The 14,664-nt window shown below is 35.4% G+C and overlaps 1 protein-coding gene across 1 annotated transcript in view; it reads left to right on the forward strand.

The window, feature by feature from the left end:
* Window positions 1-14,664, forward strand: part of LOC114535172 (von Willebrand factor D and EGF domain-containing protein-like) — a 101,739-nt gene that overhangs the window by 62,343 nt on the left and 24,732 nt on the right. The window contains exons 11-16 of the mRNA XM_028556552.1: window positions 2,787-3,070; window positions 6,167-6,541; window positions 7,532-7,789; window positions 10,908-11,022; window positions 13,324-13,820; window positions 14,525-14,654. Coding sequence (XP_028412353.1) covers window positions 2,787-3,070; window positions 6,167-6,541; window positions 7,532-7,789; window positions 10,908-11,022; window positions 13,324-13,820; window positions 14,525-14,654 — 1,659 coding nt within the window. The remainder of the gene's footprint in view (window positions 1-2,786; window positions 3,071-6,166; window positions 6,542-7,531; window positions 7,790-10,907; window positions 11,023-13,323; window positions 13,821-14,524; window positions 14,655-14,664) is intronic.

Genomic DNA, 14,664 nt, shown 5'->3' on the forward strand with positions numbered 1-14,664 from the left:
GACCAGTTGCCTTTGATATGGGTAATTATGTGAATTGCTTGTCAAAATAAATTGAAACCTTTTATCAATATCACTAAGATATTCAGTAAAATTTGCATTGCTATTTTTCGATTTATCTCGTTTCCGAGTTTCGGACCAATTGTTAAAAATGCTTATTAAATAGATTAGACAAATCAGATGGACTAGTCATTGAAATATCATCTGATTTAATTTCCCAAATCTCTGTTTTGTGTTGTTTACGGCTGGTAAGGTCATTGACAGTCTGCTAAATCTTTCGAGAGTTGCCACTGTGTTGGATAAATGCAATTTTTTAATAAGATACTTTAGCTAGCTTAATTTTTTGGTAGAGTGCTACAACCCTCCCAGACAAGGATAGGTAACCCCCCCCCGGGATGGGAGGTCATGTGACATTGTGAAGCGAGGGAAGAAAACTTGTTATTTTAAAATCACGAATTATTCATAAAAAATATACTAAAAATGACATTGAGTTGTGAGAATTTTGGCTTGAAACAATAGTTCGGGTCAATTTCACTGTTGACAGTATTACGTATTCTCCTAAAATCTGTCCAATCATAGGAATTATTAGAGCGTACTGCTTTAATTTTTTGCAATATTTGTTCATGCATACGTTTCTTAAGTTCAGATGTTATCCATGGGGAACTTTTCAATCGAACACGTTTAGATCATATTGGAGCAATGTTTGGTAGCTATTGATAAAAATCCCTGTTTCCACTCGGTCCATATATTATTTGGGTCTTGTGTGTTGGTCAGGTTATTCCAATTTTGTGACAGAACTGATATCATAACGAAAATTATCTCGATTAAAGATTTTAAAGCTCCTGAAGGTTATATTTTTAAAATTTTTAGTTATTGTACCTATTGATAATTTACGATATACATAGACTAAGCTATGATCACTGATACTATATACAATGTCCGGAACAGACTACCCGTTCAAGATAGTTTGTACAGATTAAATCAATCAAGGTCGAGGTTGAATTCGTATCACGAGTAGGTTCATTTATAAGTTGTTGGAGGCGGATTGTCGACCAAATCACAATTGACCATAACAAAAAAGATGGCGGATGTACATTTTACCATGTGCATTGCGGTCGGAAATCGTTTAAAAAAGCAAACTAACGTCTTTTAAAGGACAGGCATAAAACAGGAAGTTATTTTCTTCGCTGTGTTAAAATTTCACATCATTAGGATTTTTTCTTGCCATCTTTTTTCAGTCAATCATTCTTAATGCCCGCAATGCATTCTGTTAAAATGATAAGATTTTCAAAAGAAGTAAATAATTCACAGCCTAGTACAGGAGAGTTTGGTGGCCTATACTAGTTGACAACAACAAATAGTTTTGATTGAGGTTTGTGAACTTCAATGCACAAGTTTTCAAGATTTTCCTTCTTAAGGTCACTGCATGCTATAAAGTTAATTGAATTTCTGATATAAAAACACCTCCGCCATTTCTGTTTCTATATCTCTGCGGACTATTTCATAACCAGGTATATAAACCTCACAATCTTGAATTGAGTTGTCGAGTTTCATTAATTGAAAGAATGTCTACTGGACTATCGGCAAGCAGAATTCTAAGTTCGTCTGTATGTTTCATTAAAGTAGCTATATTTAATAAAGCTATTTTAGCTATTTAAGCAGGAAAAATCGATGTCGATATGGTGAATTGTTACAGTTTTCAGATTGTTGCGAATTCAAACAAAAGCGGTCATTTGTTACAGTAGTATTGTTTAATCTAGTTTCAGCAACTGCTACAACATTAGGTTTTGTTGAAAACGAGTACATCATATCGTTCAACAAATCGAAATTTTTTGGAAGACTTCTTATATTGCAATGAAGTAGAGAAAGTGACTTGGGACCTTTCATCTTAAAGATTCTATTAACTTTTTCACTCTGATAATAATTAGAGCCAATAGCGTAGCCAGGCTAACGATTTTTCACGGTATGCTAATATTTTGGTGTTCATTGACTGTGAAAACAATAAATTTCTAAAGAAATGAATAAGTATGATAACACGAATTTTACAAAGCGGGACAAAATCGTCAGGCTATCTACGCCAGTGACCAGGGCATATACTATTAAACATATGGTCCGGATCACTTTCAACTAATTTATCTGGGTTTGGTAACAATTTATATAAATCAATATTAGGATTTACACATCTATAATTATAATCAATACTGAATAAAAAATTATATTCCCTATCATTTAAATTATAAAAATTAATTCAGCAATGTAAACACAGAATTCTTACCCGACCAATCTCCATTACAAATTCATTCGGCTTATCATCTGACAGCATTGGTATCACGACGTATACAATACTTTCCAGAAATAACCTAACAAAAACCGCGCTTAACCTAGGTCAAACCTCAGTCTGATCGCTGTTGAATCGAGGTCAGACCAAGGTCGAACCGCGGTGAGACGGAGGTTAAACCTCGGCGTTACTCGGTCTGTCAGACATTTCTTAAGATTTTTTCGATTTGGAACATTTCGTTCAAAAGCAAACAGCCGCTGCAAAGGTATTTTTTTCCATTGCGGTTGTCTCCGGTTTCTATCGGTCGACCGCAACCGAAACGCAACCTAACCGCAACCGCAGAGTTAGGTTGGAAATTTCGTTTTTTTCTTTATCAATCTTAACTTTGAACTAAATTTAGCAGCCTTGGGCGGCATTATTTATGGAACACTAAAATGCACGTCCGTCTCGTCTGAAAAGTACAATCAATGTCCGGTTCATCAAAAAATTTTCTTTTCACATGTATTCTTAGATATATGCCGCGGCGGACGCACAACTAGGAATGATGACACTCGCAAAAGAGCGATTGATATGCGAGATGATGACATAGACGATCAAGATATTATTCCGCTGTACAACCCGCCTAAACGTAATTTCACAGTTCCCTCGTGGCCGACACCTAGCGGATTGACAGAGAAGAACGTAACATCGTTATGCAACAAAAGAATAAGGTATTCGAAAGCCGGAGAAAGCTGTAGTAATGTCGATGGTGTTAATTTGGATGCCCTTGTCAATCAGTGCATTACTGATATCCAGGTATGTAAAAGACCCATCCAAATTCAAATTTGAGCACCTAAAATGTTACCTTTGCGCATCAGAAAATTGCTAATCAGTTCTCCAAATAGTAAATAATGGAGACGTGGCGCATTTTGTAACCAACTAAAATAATAAGCAATTATTGGAAGAAGGCTGAGCATAGTATCAAGAATTATTCAGACCAAGACATTCAGACATTATACATTTCGAGGTTATACATTTCATCGATCAAAAACGTATGTATAAAAGGATTAAACGAATTTTATCGTATATCGAGACAACCAAATCTGCTGTAATCCATTTTGTTTATTCCATTTTCGCGCTCTACTGCGTTCGAATTTCATGTTCTCCAAAGTCTGGGCACGAGAGAGTCCAATAAGTGTTTTTTAAGAAGAAAGTTCGATCTAAAAAAGATTATTATGGGCGCTAAGCACGTCAGCAGCTGACGTTACGTAAAAAGCACAGTATATTGAGAATTAACGGGTGCTTTCTGACCAATCAGTATATAACGACAATACACACGAAATGGATAATAATATAGATTAATGATAGCGCTAATGGTTGGGTAATTGCCTTCCTCTCGTGCTATATGAATATTAATTTCCTTAATACTTGGGTAATTAACGTTATAATAAAAATATCGAGATTATCATTAACGGCAACACTGTTATTTTAAAGTGTTATTTTACAACACTGTTAACGGATTCTAGGGATGTAATAGGGGTGTTACAAAATTTCAGGTGTAATAATTAGTTGGATTTAAGTTAACATTATTCGAGGAGTTGACGAATTGGCAATTAACGTAATCAGCATTAACACTATTGACAAACCTAATTTCATTAACTCCACTTAGCAGTGTTCCACCATTAAGCAGTGTGCCACCAATGCAATGAGAATTTGTAATTGAAATGAATTATAATATTTGTACAAAACCTTTTTATTGAGTTATATTATAAAAGAAATAGAAAACATTTTTACCTGTGTTTCTATACAGTTTCAGTATACACCCGACTATTGTCTATTACAAATCCTACATTCTGATTGGCTACTCAACCATTGTCTATTCGTGATGGTGAACGTTTGGGAAAAATTCGCTCGTGCGACCGTATAAAATTGAATTAATTAAATTATTTCATATATCTAGGTACAGGGTGTATACTAAAACAATTAGACAACTCGCCTTCGTTGTCTATGAGCGAATAGCCAACTCAGGCTTCGCCTTCGTTGACTATTAATCGTTGACTATTCGCTCATAGACAACTCGGACTCGTTGTCTAATTGTTAAATAGAAACACGTGTGGGAGTTTGGGAGAACTCGAATAACGTGGAAAAACTCGCCCTACGAGCTCGTTTCCCCAAACTCCCACGCGTGTTTTTATAACTGTATAGAAACACGCAAAATGTTTTTCTTAAATAATTACAAAAGGTAGGACGTTTTTTTACCACTTAGACTATGACAAAATACCTCAATTATATTGACTAAAACCAATAAAAAAAGTGTAGTAAACTAATCTCTGATAATTTTCCTAACTTCTTACAAACGAGTTTAAATGAAAAATGCTTAACTCTCAGTAAAACGACACTCAGTAGCTATCACGTTTACCATGCATATAAGGAACATAGACATTTTATATATAGTTACATTTCGCGGGCCCTGGATTTGTTGCGATATAACCACTCAGTAGGATGAGCAGCAGTAAGTTCCAGTTCTTATAACGTTTGATAGGCATATAGAACTTTCTCTGTATCACATCGTGGCTAGAGATCCAGATGCAGCAATGCCTCTCCGACATAATCGTAAGTTCAGGACTGATGAGAACGTTTCCAAGAAGATTACTTCCAGATGTCGACAGTTTCCATCTATTTTTATTCCCATTATATGACCAACAATTAGTATAGCTTTTGACCCTTTTCGCACGCGGCCATTTTGAAACGTCTCAGACTCTCAGTTGCTATGGTAATGGAACCCCAGGCACATGTATAGATTTCCGCTCTATAGATACCGTATGTTTGCTGCAAAGTATATCAACTTTCAGTAGCCTTCTAGAGAAACATTTAGATGCTTAATATCCCTGTTTAATATTCATTTTTTGCAAACTTACGATCTTATTGGTCGATTTGTACCATATTAGTGAATTTTATAAAGCAACAACGCCACGGCAGTGCCGTAATAGAATTTGTTACACATTGGCGGCAATTAATACGGCCGTAATAGAATTTGTTACAAAATGGCGGCAATTAATACAGAAAAAAATAAAACAATTTCCGAGCTTAGCGACCGACACAATCGAAAAAATTATAGATGAATCCGCACCTAAAAATACGAAACGAGCAACTGTATGAGCTGTTTCCGCATTTTAAAGGTAAGTTAAGTTTCGCGCTTGCGCATAACTAACAAAACCACGCAAAAATTTGGACAACTTTGGATTCCGTTATGTTCTGTCACAATACCCGGGTGGTGTAATTCCTAATCTCCGGACGGAATTAGTACCCTCCCACTGCGCTCTGCACTGGCTCGGGGAATATTGCCGTATTTAATCTGAGACTATGTCGACACGGTAAAGTTTTCGAGCGTTTTCATTTCCGTTTTCATGCCTAAACAGTTTCAAACACCGTCAGTTTAAAATAGAAGTTGAAGCTAATTTATAGTATAAAGCATATATCCCCTTGGATCGTGCGGACATGGCGTCTAAACATTAAACAATATAGTAGACAAAAACGATTTTGACGCTGAAAACGACGCCCGTGTGCACATAGCCAAAATTATTTTCTAATAAGTTAAGAAATTATCACATATTAGTTTAGAATACCTTTTATTGGTACTAGTAATTATAATTCAGGTATTTTGTATTGAGTTATTATAAAAGAGCTTCTAACCCTGCTATTTTATAAATGTAGAGTAAGTATATAATTATAATTACACCATGTTGACAGATTGTTGAAAAATTTCTCGCGTTCAAATTATTTACGCATATATTTGGGCTTCGTATGCTTTTATCTGCAAAATTTTACCCAGAAAATACAGGAAAACGCATCTGTGACACTCATTGTAAGTTGACCAGCTTGCAAATACAATCTTTATTATTTTTTACACAGTTTACCGACGATCCATCATGGGCTGTTGCAAATGCTGGAGCTTTGAACAATGTGTGCAAGAAAAATGTTTATAAGAACGTATCTTACTATAAGAACAGCACAGATGGCGTGTTAAAACTGGAGACGAATGTTCTAGATTCACTTTGTCCAAATGATTGCTCGGACCGTGGAAATTGTTCAAACTCAACATGCACTTGTTTTGAAGACTACACGGCTGCTGATTGCTCAGTATCGTTGAAAGATAGTCCCAAACTATATGGCATACGTAAATCAGGATTATGTGATGTAAGAAGAAGGCCGTGTCGCAACGTTGGTATTTATGCTTTTCCATTGTTGGATTCTGCGAATCTTACCTGCCATGTTCAAGAAATTAAGGTAGGATAGTTAAGAAGTCGGTGTACTATATAATAGGTCATAATTGTATAAGATGAGCATCTAAAATATGCGTTTTCCTTAAATCTGTCGCGGTATTTTTTCTTAATATCAAAGCACCAAAAGTTTTCTCGCCATTTCAGTTTTTACAGCCGCGATTGTTTCTGTAGCAAGTGCGCTGCGCGAATTAATTGAGATTAATTTCAATATTTACTTTCACAAGCAATGTGCAAGGATGCAAACATCCTTCCTCTCTTCAAGGCATGCATGAAAAAGATTTATTTATTTTGACAAATAAATATGGAAATTAACTGTAACACTAAAACGAGGGTATAGGCAGGACCTGGAGACTCGTTCTCGCTTATTTTTGCATTTTATTTGTGAAAATAAAAAATGTTTTTCATTCATGTGTTGAAGAATAATGTTTCGCAGCCTCACACACAACTTGTCAGAGTAAAATGACTTGGTAGGATGATGTTATAGTTTATTCACTGATATTCACGAGACATCCACTGATTTTGTTTAATTAGAGGAAGCAAATTTCTGAGTATCATCGGCATAAAAACTGGGAGTTGCCATGCAAAACCTATTTCATAAGTCGTTTATATCAAGTAAAAATATTTTTCACGGCCTCTCGATGACATGAAAGCAGCGGAAACGTTATGGTTGTTTGATAGCTTATATGAAACTGTAATATCAGCTAGACATCGGAGGTTCTAGCACAATTGAAACCTTTGTATGATTGTATACATGCTATGTATACATGCGATGTACACTGTTAATATACGATGCCTCTCATGCATTTATTTCAGCTTGTTTGGTGGTACATTCTCGTCTATTGAGGACCGCAGCTATTGCAAACTGTAGTTTGATTTACTTTTCAATCGAACAGGTTGTTCCCGAGCAACAAATACAAATTCTTCCAATCAATGTTCAATAATACGAGTAATTTAGTTCGATATATTATTAATTATGTTAATGTTATTTTCGCAGGTTATTGAATCAGTATGGGTCCCAGATAGATCTATCTCGTTGTTTCCTGGATTGATGATGGATATAACTGAAGTTAAATGTTTTCTTCCCGAATCACCTGTAAATATCGGTGACTATGGTAACGAAGGAGTGGCAGCCGCTGGAATAAAAATTGCAGTATCCAATAATCGGATAAACGCCTCAAAAGAGTCCTTGTTGTTCATTACGTATGATTCCGTGTGCCAAGAATGCAATGTTTCCACAGGATGTCAACTTAAGGTAAAGCACTTTTTGTGTCATTACAATTTACGTGAAATCTGCGACATGATATTGTAATTTTAATTTCACCCACTATGCACAATTACTCCGGCGTCAGCGACGGACTTGAAAATTCGCCTCGACTTGAAAATTCAACTTGTTTTTAGTTCCGCGGTTTTTTATCATTATTTTTAGGCGCGAGATATACTAGTATTTGAAGAGTGTATGTGACCGTATTTATGTACGCCACAGTTTTGTCTCCCAAGAGTTGTGGTGCACAGCTCGAAATCTTTCACTAATTTTCTGATGCGCGTTTCGATTTCGCTCGCATAATAATTTCTCCAAGAGGAACAAATAAACCGTTCTTTTGATGCTGTTTGATTAAGTTTAGATTTCATTGGGGTCAGAATATATTCAATACATGTAGATTCTGGTCCTATTTTAATATTATTGCTGCTATTTCGCCGTTTAACAAGATGTGGTCGTGTATGGGCGCCTTGACACGTCACAGTGTGCACAGGATTGCGGATTTAATGTAAGCGCGCGAATTCCAAAGTGTAAGACAAAGTGAACGTATCATGCGGTTTATTTACATTTTTGATCAATACTTTTAATTTTTGAAAAGTACGATGTGCTTCGAACAACATTTAGGTTCGCAAGGCATCTAGATGAGTATGAACAGTATTTTTCATGTTTAGAAGCTTTATATAGAAGACTGGCACGTGCGCGGCACGCCGAAGTTAACGCCGGAGTTAACGCCAGAACAGGCGTCTTGTTATCTTCAACTTGTTGCTCAGTTTTTTAAGTTGAACTATCACTCGTAAGATAAATATTAAAGCTCATAATACTGCTTTTAGTAAAGCCGTAAATGGTGATTTCGACAGTTTAAGAAGTATATAAATATATTTGCATGATAGTGACGTTTCGTCTTAACTTAAGAGGATCTTCGGGCTAAGTGATTATAATGAATTACATGTGATATTTGATGGGGGTTTTGAATTCAAAGTCAAAGGTAGCCGAGTGTCTGGAAGCTTTTATCGGGGAATGGATACTGGACATATAACGGGGCTGGAGGTCTCTTTTCCAGTGATTGCTGTTTTTCCCAAGTGTTCTAATATTCTGGTACGTAGATGACGCGTGGCCTTGTTGTGGAACGGAAGACCAATCTAACATCCAAATGCGGAAAAGCGGTACTACAAAGACGCTTGAAATGACTTGCAAATGTGAACAGAATGTAACCCAGTAAAGGGAAGATTTTCCGCACAGATGTAAGAATCGTCTTCTTTTCCACAACAATTAAGGATCCCCTCTCTCTTTCATTTCAAACATAAGGTTCTTAAGTATTTTGGATCTGGTGTAGTTTACTTATTCTATTTATATTACCAAACTCAAGCCATCTCCCAATGTTCAAGGCAACTCTATTCCTCTTAGTTTATTCTAGTCCCTTGTTTCATACCTTTGTGTTGTGACGTTCTACTGTCCCTTGTCCTCTCATGCACTGTTTTGCCCTAGCTTTGTCCTTTAGTCTTTGTAAATTGATACATTAATAATTATAAATAATTATATTAGTAATATTACTAGTATACATATCCAAATTTCGAATGTAATTAATCACTTAGTCTGAAGATCATTTAAGTGAAAACGAAACGTCACTACCGAAATAATTTTTATACTTTTTAAATTGTCGAAATGGCTTCTAGCAACAGTATTAATATTGAACTAAGTTAACAAAATTTTACAAAAGGAGTCATTTTATTTTTTTTTTACAATTTCAAAGATTAACGGCAAAGGTTTTTGAAATCAGCGAAAATGGGAAGCTGATAACTGATACGTCACAATAGGAACTTGTATATTGCACCAATAGATAAATTAATAGTATGTAGTAAAGAAAAGCGATCAGCCAGCACTGTGACGTGAAAAACGCAACGATCTAAAGCATCCAGTTTTTATTATAATATCCTATACAACCGCATTTTTTAGCTGTGTTTGTGCACACTCAAATCTTATAAGACGCTATTCAACAAACTTTCATTTGTTAACTCAAACACTCCTTTCGTGTTAAGAACACAATGACTCAATTGGTCACGACTCATGGAATACTTACAATTTTTGCAGGACTGCTGCAGTGTCTTGCAAGGAACGGCTTGCGCTTTAGAGTAATTTTTGATAGGAGTGAGAAGAAGAAAATAAACCATGACAACTACAAAAGGCGTATACTTAAATTATCTTATAATTTTATAAAATACGATAAATATAGCATTGCGAACTTAGCATATTTTGTGTACAGTATACTTTTGTATTACGTTCAGCAATGTGTAATTACACACTTTCGGCCGTAATACAAAAGTATACAAAATTCGTCAACTTTGCATAACACAGCGAAATTACGCTGGGTACGAGGTTGCTTCGCATGGTTCTATTTTATGCGATTTACTCAGTCAAACTTGGCAGTTATACTAATTTTTTTAAGCTCTTTCAGAAAAAATCCTTTTAATCGTCGCCAGTAGCGTAGCCAGCCTGTCGATTTATTTTCGTGTTCACCGACTGTGAAAACAATAGATTTCTAAAAACATGAATAATTCTAATAACTCGAAATTTACATAGCGGGACAAAATCGTCAGGCTGGCTACGTTACTGATCGTCTCTGTAAGAAATTGATCTAAAGCGGAAGTCGTCCATTATTATAGACACTTCCCAACATATCCTGATAATGTATTCGTGATCTTATACAAAATTATCTTCTGTTTAAATATTATCTGTTGCGCTGTTTGCTCCTACTTGCAAAAGAGTTACTAAGTTGTCGCGTCGGAGCAGTTCCTGTTTTAACGTCAAACACATAGTTTCGCGCCAGCTGTTTTCAGAGTTTTCATTCCACTAAATTCAATGTTTAGATGGCAATACCTCGATTAGTTTTAATTCAGAACTCACGAACTCGCTACAAACAAGATTTTAAATATTTAAGTTCCCATTTTATGATATGGGCGCTTGAAAAAAGTGTGGAAAAAACTGTTTTTCCTACTTGTTTTCATTTCGTTTATCCAATGCGAAACCATCAGCTTATTGCAACCAGATCAATTACAGTGAGATTTAAATATCTTGTAATAAATAATATTATAATAATATTTTTTTTAACTAAAAGGCTGATGCTTGTTCAATTTCTGGTCATTGTTTCGCCAAAAGCGAGAGCCATCCTGACGACTGGTGTCGACAATGTTTGCCTTACATTTCAACTTCGTCATGGGAAAACCGAACAGGTATGTAAAAACATAAAAATGCATAAAGGTGATCCTGTAATTTTAATAAAGTGAAGTCGTTATTTGAATTATTCTTTTAAAAGAAAGAGGAAAAAATATACCTAATATATCGAAACTATATCTCCGGGGAACAATAGACGTTTTCAAGCATTGTGTTTAGCAAAACACTCTAAAGATAGTTACCATGAATAACACACAAATGTGTGCTTAAAAATACGACGTGTATGTTATATAGCCCACAAGGAGTGCTGCGAAAAAAGAGAAGCACATTTTGAAGCACATCTTAAGCTGGGGCCGGTTGTTCAAAAGCAGGTTAAATTTAACTTTGGATTAGTGCTAAACCTGGGTTAAAATCCTTTACCCTAGGTTAGCTAAACCTGGGTTAAAACTGTGTTGTTCAAAGCAGGGTTAGCGGTAGGGTTAGTTAACCCAGGGTTAAAATATTTCACCTAAGATAAAAAGTATTTTAAGGACTAAATTGGATATAAGAACGTTTTTGATTGGTCAATAAACGAGCGTCAAAACTTTACCCGACCAGGATATATTGTCAGTCGAAAGATTATATGCCGTGAGGGCAGGGTCGAAGGAACGTTGTTTGAACAGCAATTTCCGTGCATGGAATTTTGGAAAGATTCGAAATGAAAGACCATTTTGTATGATAAACAATGTCGATGTGAAATAAAATCGAGCAAATTATAAATAATCTATTTTAAAATTTCAGGCATTCTTTGATTATTCAAAATTCAAGAACAAACGTAGCCTTACCACTTGCTGCCAATCAAAAGAATCGAATTTTGGCATCCGAAACAAATATTTCGATTACGATGTTTCAATTTGTACGGTTGTATTCATTTATCATGTATTGCATTGAAGCGAAGATAAATAAATCAATACATCAGCTGAAACCGAACGAAGTCAAACTTAAATAATTCTTTGCTGTCGAAATTTTTCGTAAAACTTTTCAAAAGTGTTTAATTCATGACGAGTTATACGTGTTTACGTGTTTCAGCTGCTTATTCATCCATTTTGAATCGAAGTTAACCCAGGAGTAAAAAGTTAACCCACCTAGCTAGCAGGATTAATTTTTTTATCAATTTTAACCCAGGGTTAACGCTAACCGAGCTTTGTGCAACGCAAATCAACCAAGGTTTAAAATTTAACCCTGGGTTAGGCATTTTTAACCCTGGGTTAGCGTTAACCGGCTTTTGAACAACCGGCCCCTGCTGTTTAACACACCATTATAGTGTGTTACTCAAAAATGAATAATATTTTACTAACTTTACAAGTGTATTCAGTATTTTACTGATTAAAATGTGCAGATTGCCGAATATTTTCCTGTCATCACTTTTCAAAGCGTGCCGATTTTGTAGGCTGGAAGGTGTGCTATTTAGAACAACTTTAAAGGGTGTTTTCTAGCAAACTGTATCAAGAAACACACAGAGTGTGTGCTAACAAACACACCTTTTCATGTAACATCTATATTGTTTGCTTCAAAATGTCTATTTAGTGCATCTATTTAGTGTATTTTTCTACGGTAACCCACAATTTGAGCGATATATAAAAACAGCTAATTAACAGGATGTATGAATTTGTTTCTTAAAGGACAAGGACAACAAATATTTTTATGCCCAATTGGAAAGAGCTTTGGAAATTATCACTAAAATCTTGTTACTGAATTACCATAATTACGTTTTTTGCTTTTGTAATTTTTTTTATTCAAAGCAACGTCATCCATCTAGGATTAATCCTTAACTCATCAGCTTTCATTGTGAAGACATGATGTGTGGGTTTGTCTTATAAGATTTATTCTAATTAAATTGCCGAGAAAGAGTAAAATATTATTCAAAATCTCGCTATTTTTTTAAATTGCAACGATGCAGAAGCAAATTTAAGGCGCATATTCATAACTACTGATACCTAACGTCATCATGCATATCCTCAATTGTCCGAAATGGCGGACGAGTTATTTGTTTCGATCAAACTGAAAGACGAAATATTGTGTATTTAAGATTAGCTTCTGTTGCTCGAAATCTTACTTCTGCCTCACTGCGTTCACAGACTGCGTTCACAGAGAGTTAGTGCATGCTTTAACTCTTTCAAAATAATTACCAGCAACTAGAGCTAATATTCTTTGTAGGGGACAACATATTTGACCATCTATTGTAAGTTCCGTAGAATATGCTTGCGAATTTCGATAAACTTTTATAACTTTGCATTTAAACGGTTATCATGCGGCTTGCGCTTTATTTTTTGAAAATTTCAAAAACAATTTTGACCATCGCTTGTATAATTTCCTTTTAGAAAACCAGAGTCCAAAGTTTAATATTTTAAAAACCTTTTACGCTTTTCTTGGTAAAGAACTCCGCGTACAACTCGATGCTATAGATCCAGAGAATAGAACAATCCGTTATTCTTTTACCTTGCAAAATACTTCACTTGGCGCATCGTTGACAGAAAATGGATTTTTTTCGTGGACAACCACAACGAACAACTCAGAAGTATTTATGTTCAAAGTAACAGATGAATGTGGTGCGTACTCATCTGTTAATGCATCAGTTGCTATAAAAGATTGTCCTTGCAAAAACAAAGGAGAGTGTTTTCCTGACTATCGTTATCTTGATGGAGCAGGAAACTTCAAGTGTTCATGCCCTGTTGAGTATACTGGCGTACTGTGCGAGAATGATGTCAATGAATGCAACGTGTCTCAACCTTGTTTCAATGGAACTTGCAGCAATAAAATACCTGGGTTCTCTTGTTCCTGCTTTGCTGGGTATACTGGTCGTTTTTGTGAAAATGAGGTTGTAATTTTTATTACAATTGCCTATTTTTAAACATAACTACTTTTATTATGAACGGCCATCACCACAGAAATGAATCGTATGTAGAATTACCGGTTTTCCCCTTCAAAATACATTAGGACATTCTGATTTGCTAATATCTGATTTTGTGTGTGTAGTCACAATTGCATCTCGCTAACCCTATAGTCTATAGATCAATCAGTAACTGAAAAATTATACAACCTTTTCACTCCTTTTACAAAAGTATCTATGCCAAAGATAGGGGCTGAACGTTTTTCGCAAGCAGAGTAGACATTTGCTATTCCGAAAATGCACTATAATGTCTATTCTGTGCTATTAGTATGACAAGATTGGCAAGTATTACCAATAAAATATGTTGCAACGTTTGCTATAAGGCCTAAATATCTTCCAAATTCCTAATAAAAATAATAAAAAAATTACATCGTTTTTAACGCCAGTAGTTTGATTACATTCTCCCGACGTTTAACTTCAACGTTAATTTTCAGGATCCCTTTAGCATCCTAGCGTTAGCCATAGCCTCTATCCATTCAAACTGTTCTAATCAAATCTTCAAGGGCAATTGTAAAACAATCTTGGCCCTTAGCGCAATCTGCCTCTTGCACGAATACCGGTTTACCATTTGATCTTTGTATTTAAAAGCTTCATAAATAATCATCCTTTCAATGTTTTTTATTCTTTTTAAGATCGACGAATGTGCCTATCAACCTTGTTTTCCTGGAGTTCTATGTACAGATTTAATTGCCTCATTTAGTTGTGGGCCTTGTCCGAAGGGATATACTGGTAATGGAGAAAACTGTACCAGAATTGATGGAAGTAAGTATAA

This window comes from Dendronephthya gigantea, unplaced genomic scaffold (assembly GCF_004324835.1).
Source record: "Dendronephthya gigantea isolate DGI-Jeju-01 unplaced genomic scaffold, DenGig_1.0 000112F, whole genome shotgun sequence".
NCBI classification, from domain to species: Eukaryota; Metazoa; Cnidaria; class Anthozoa; order Malacalcyonacea; family Nephtheidae; genus Dendronephthya; species Dendronephthya gigantea.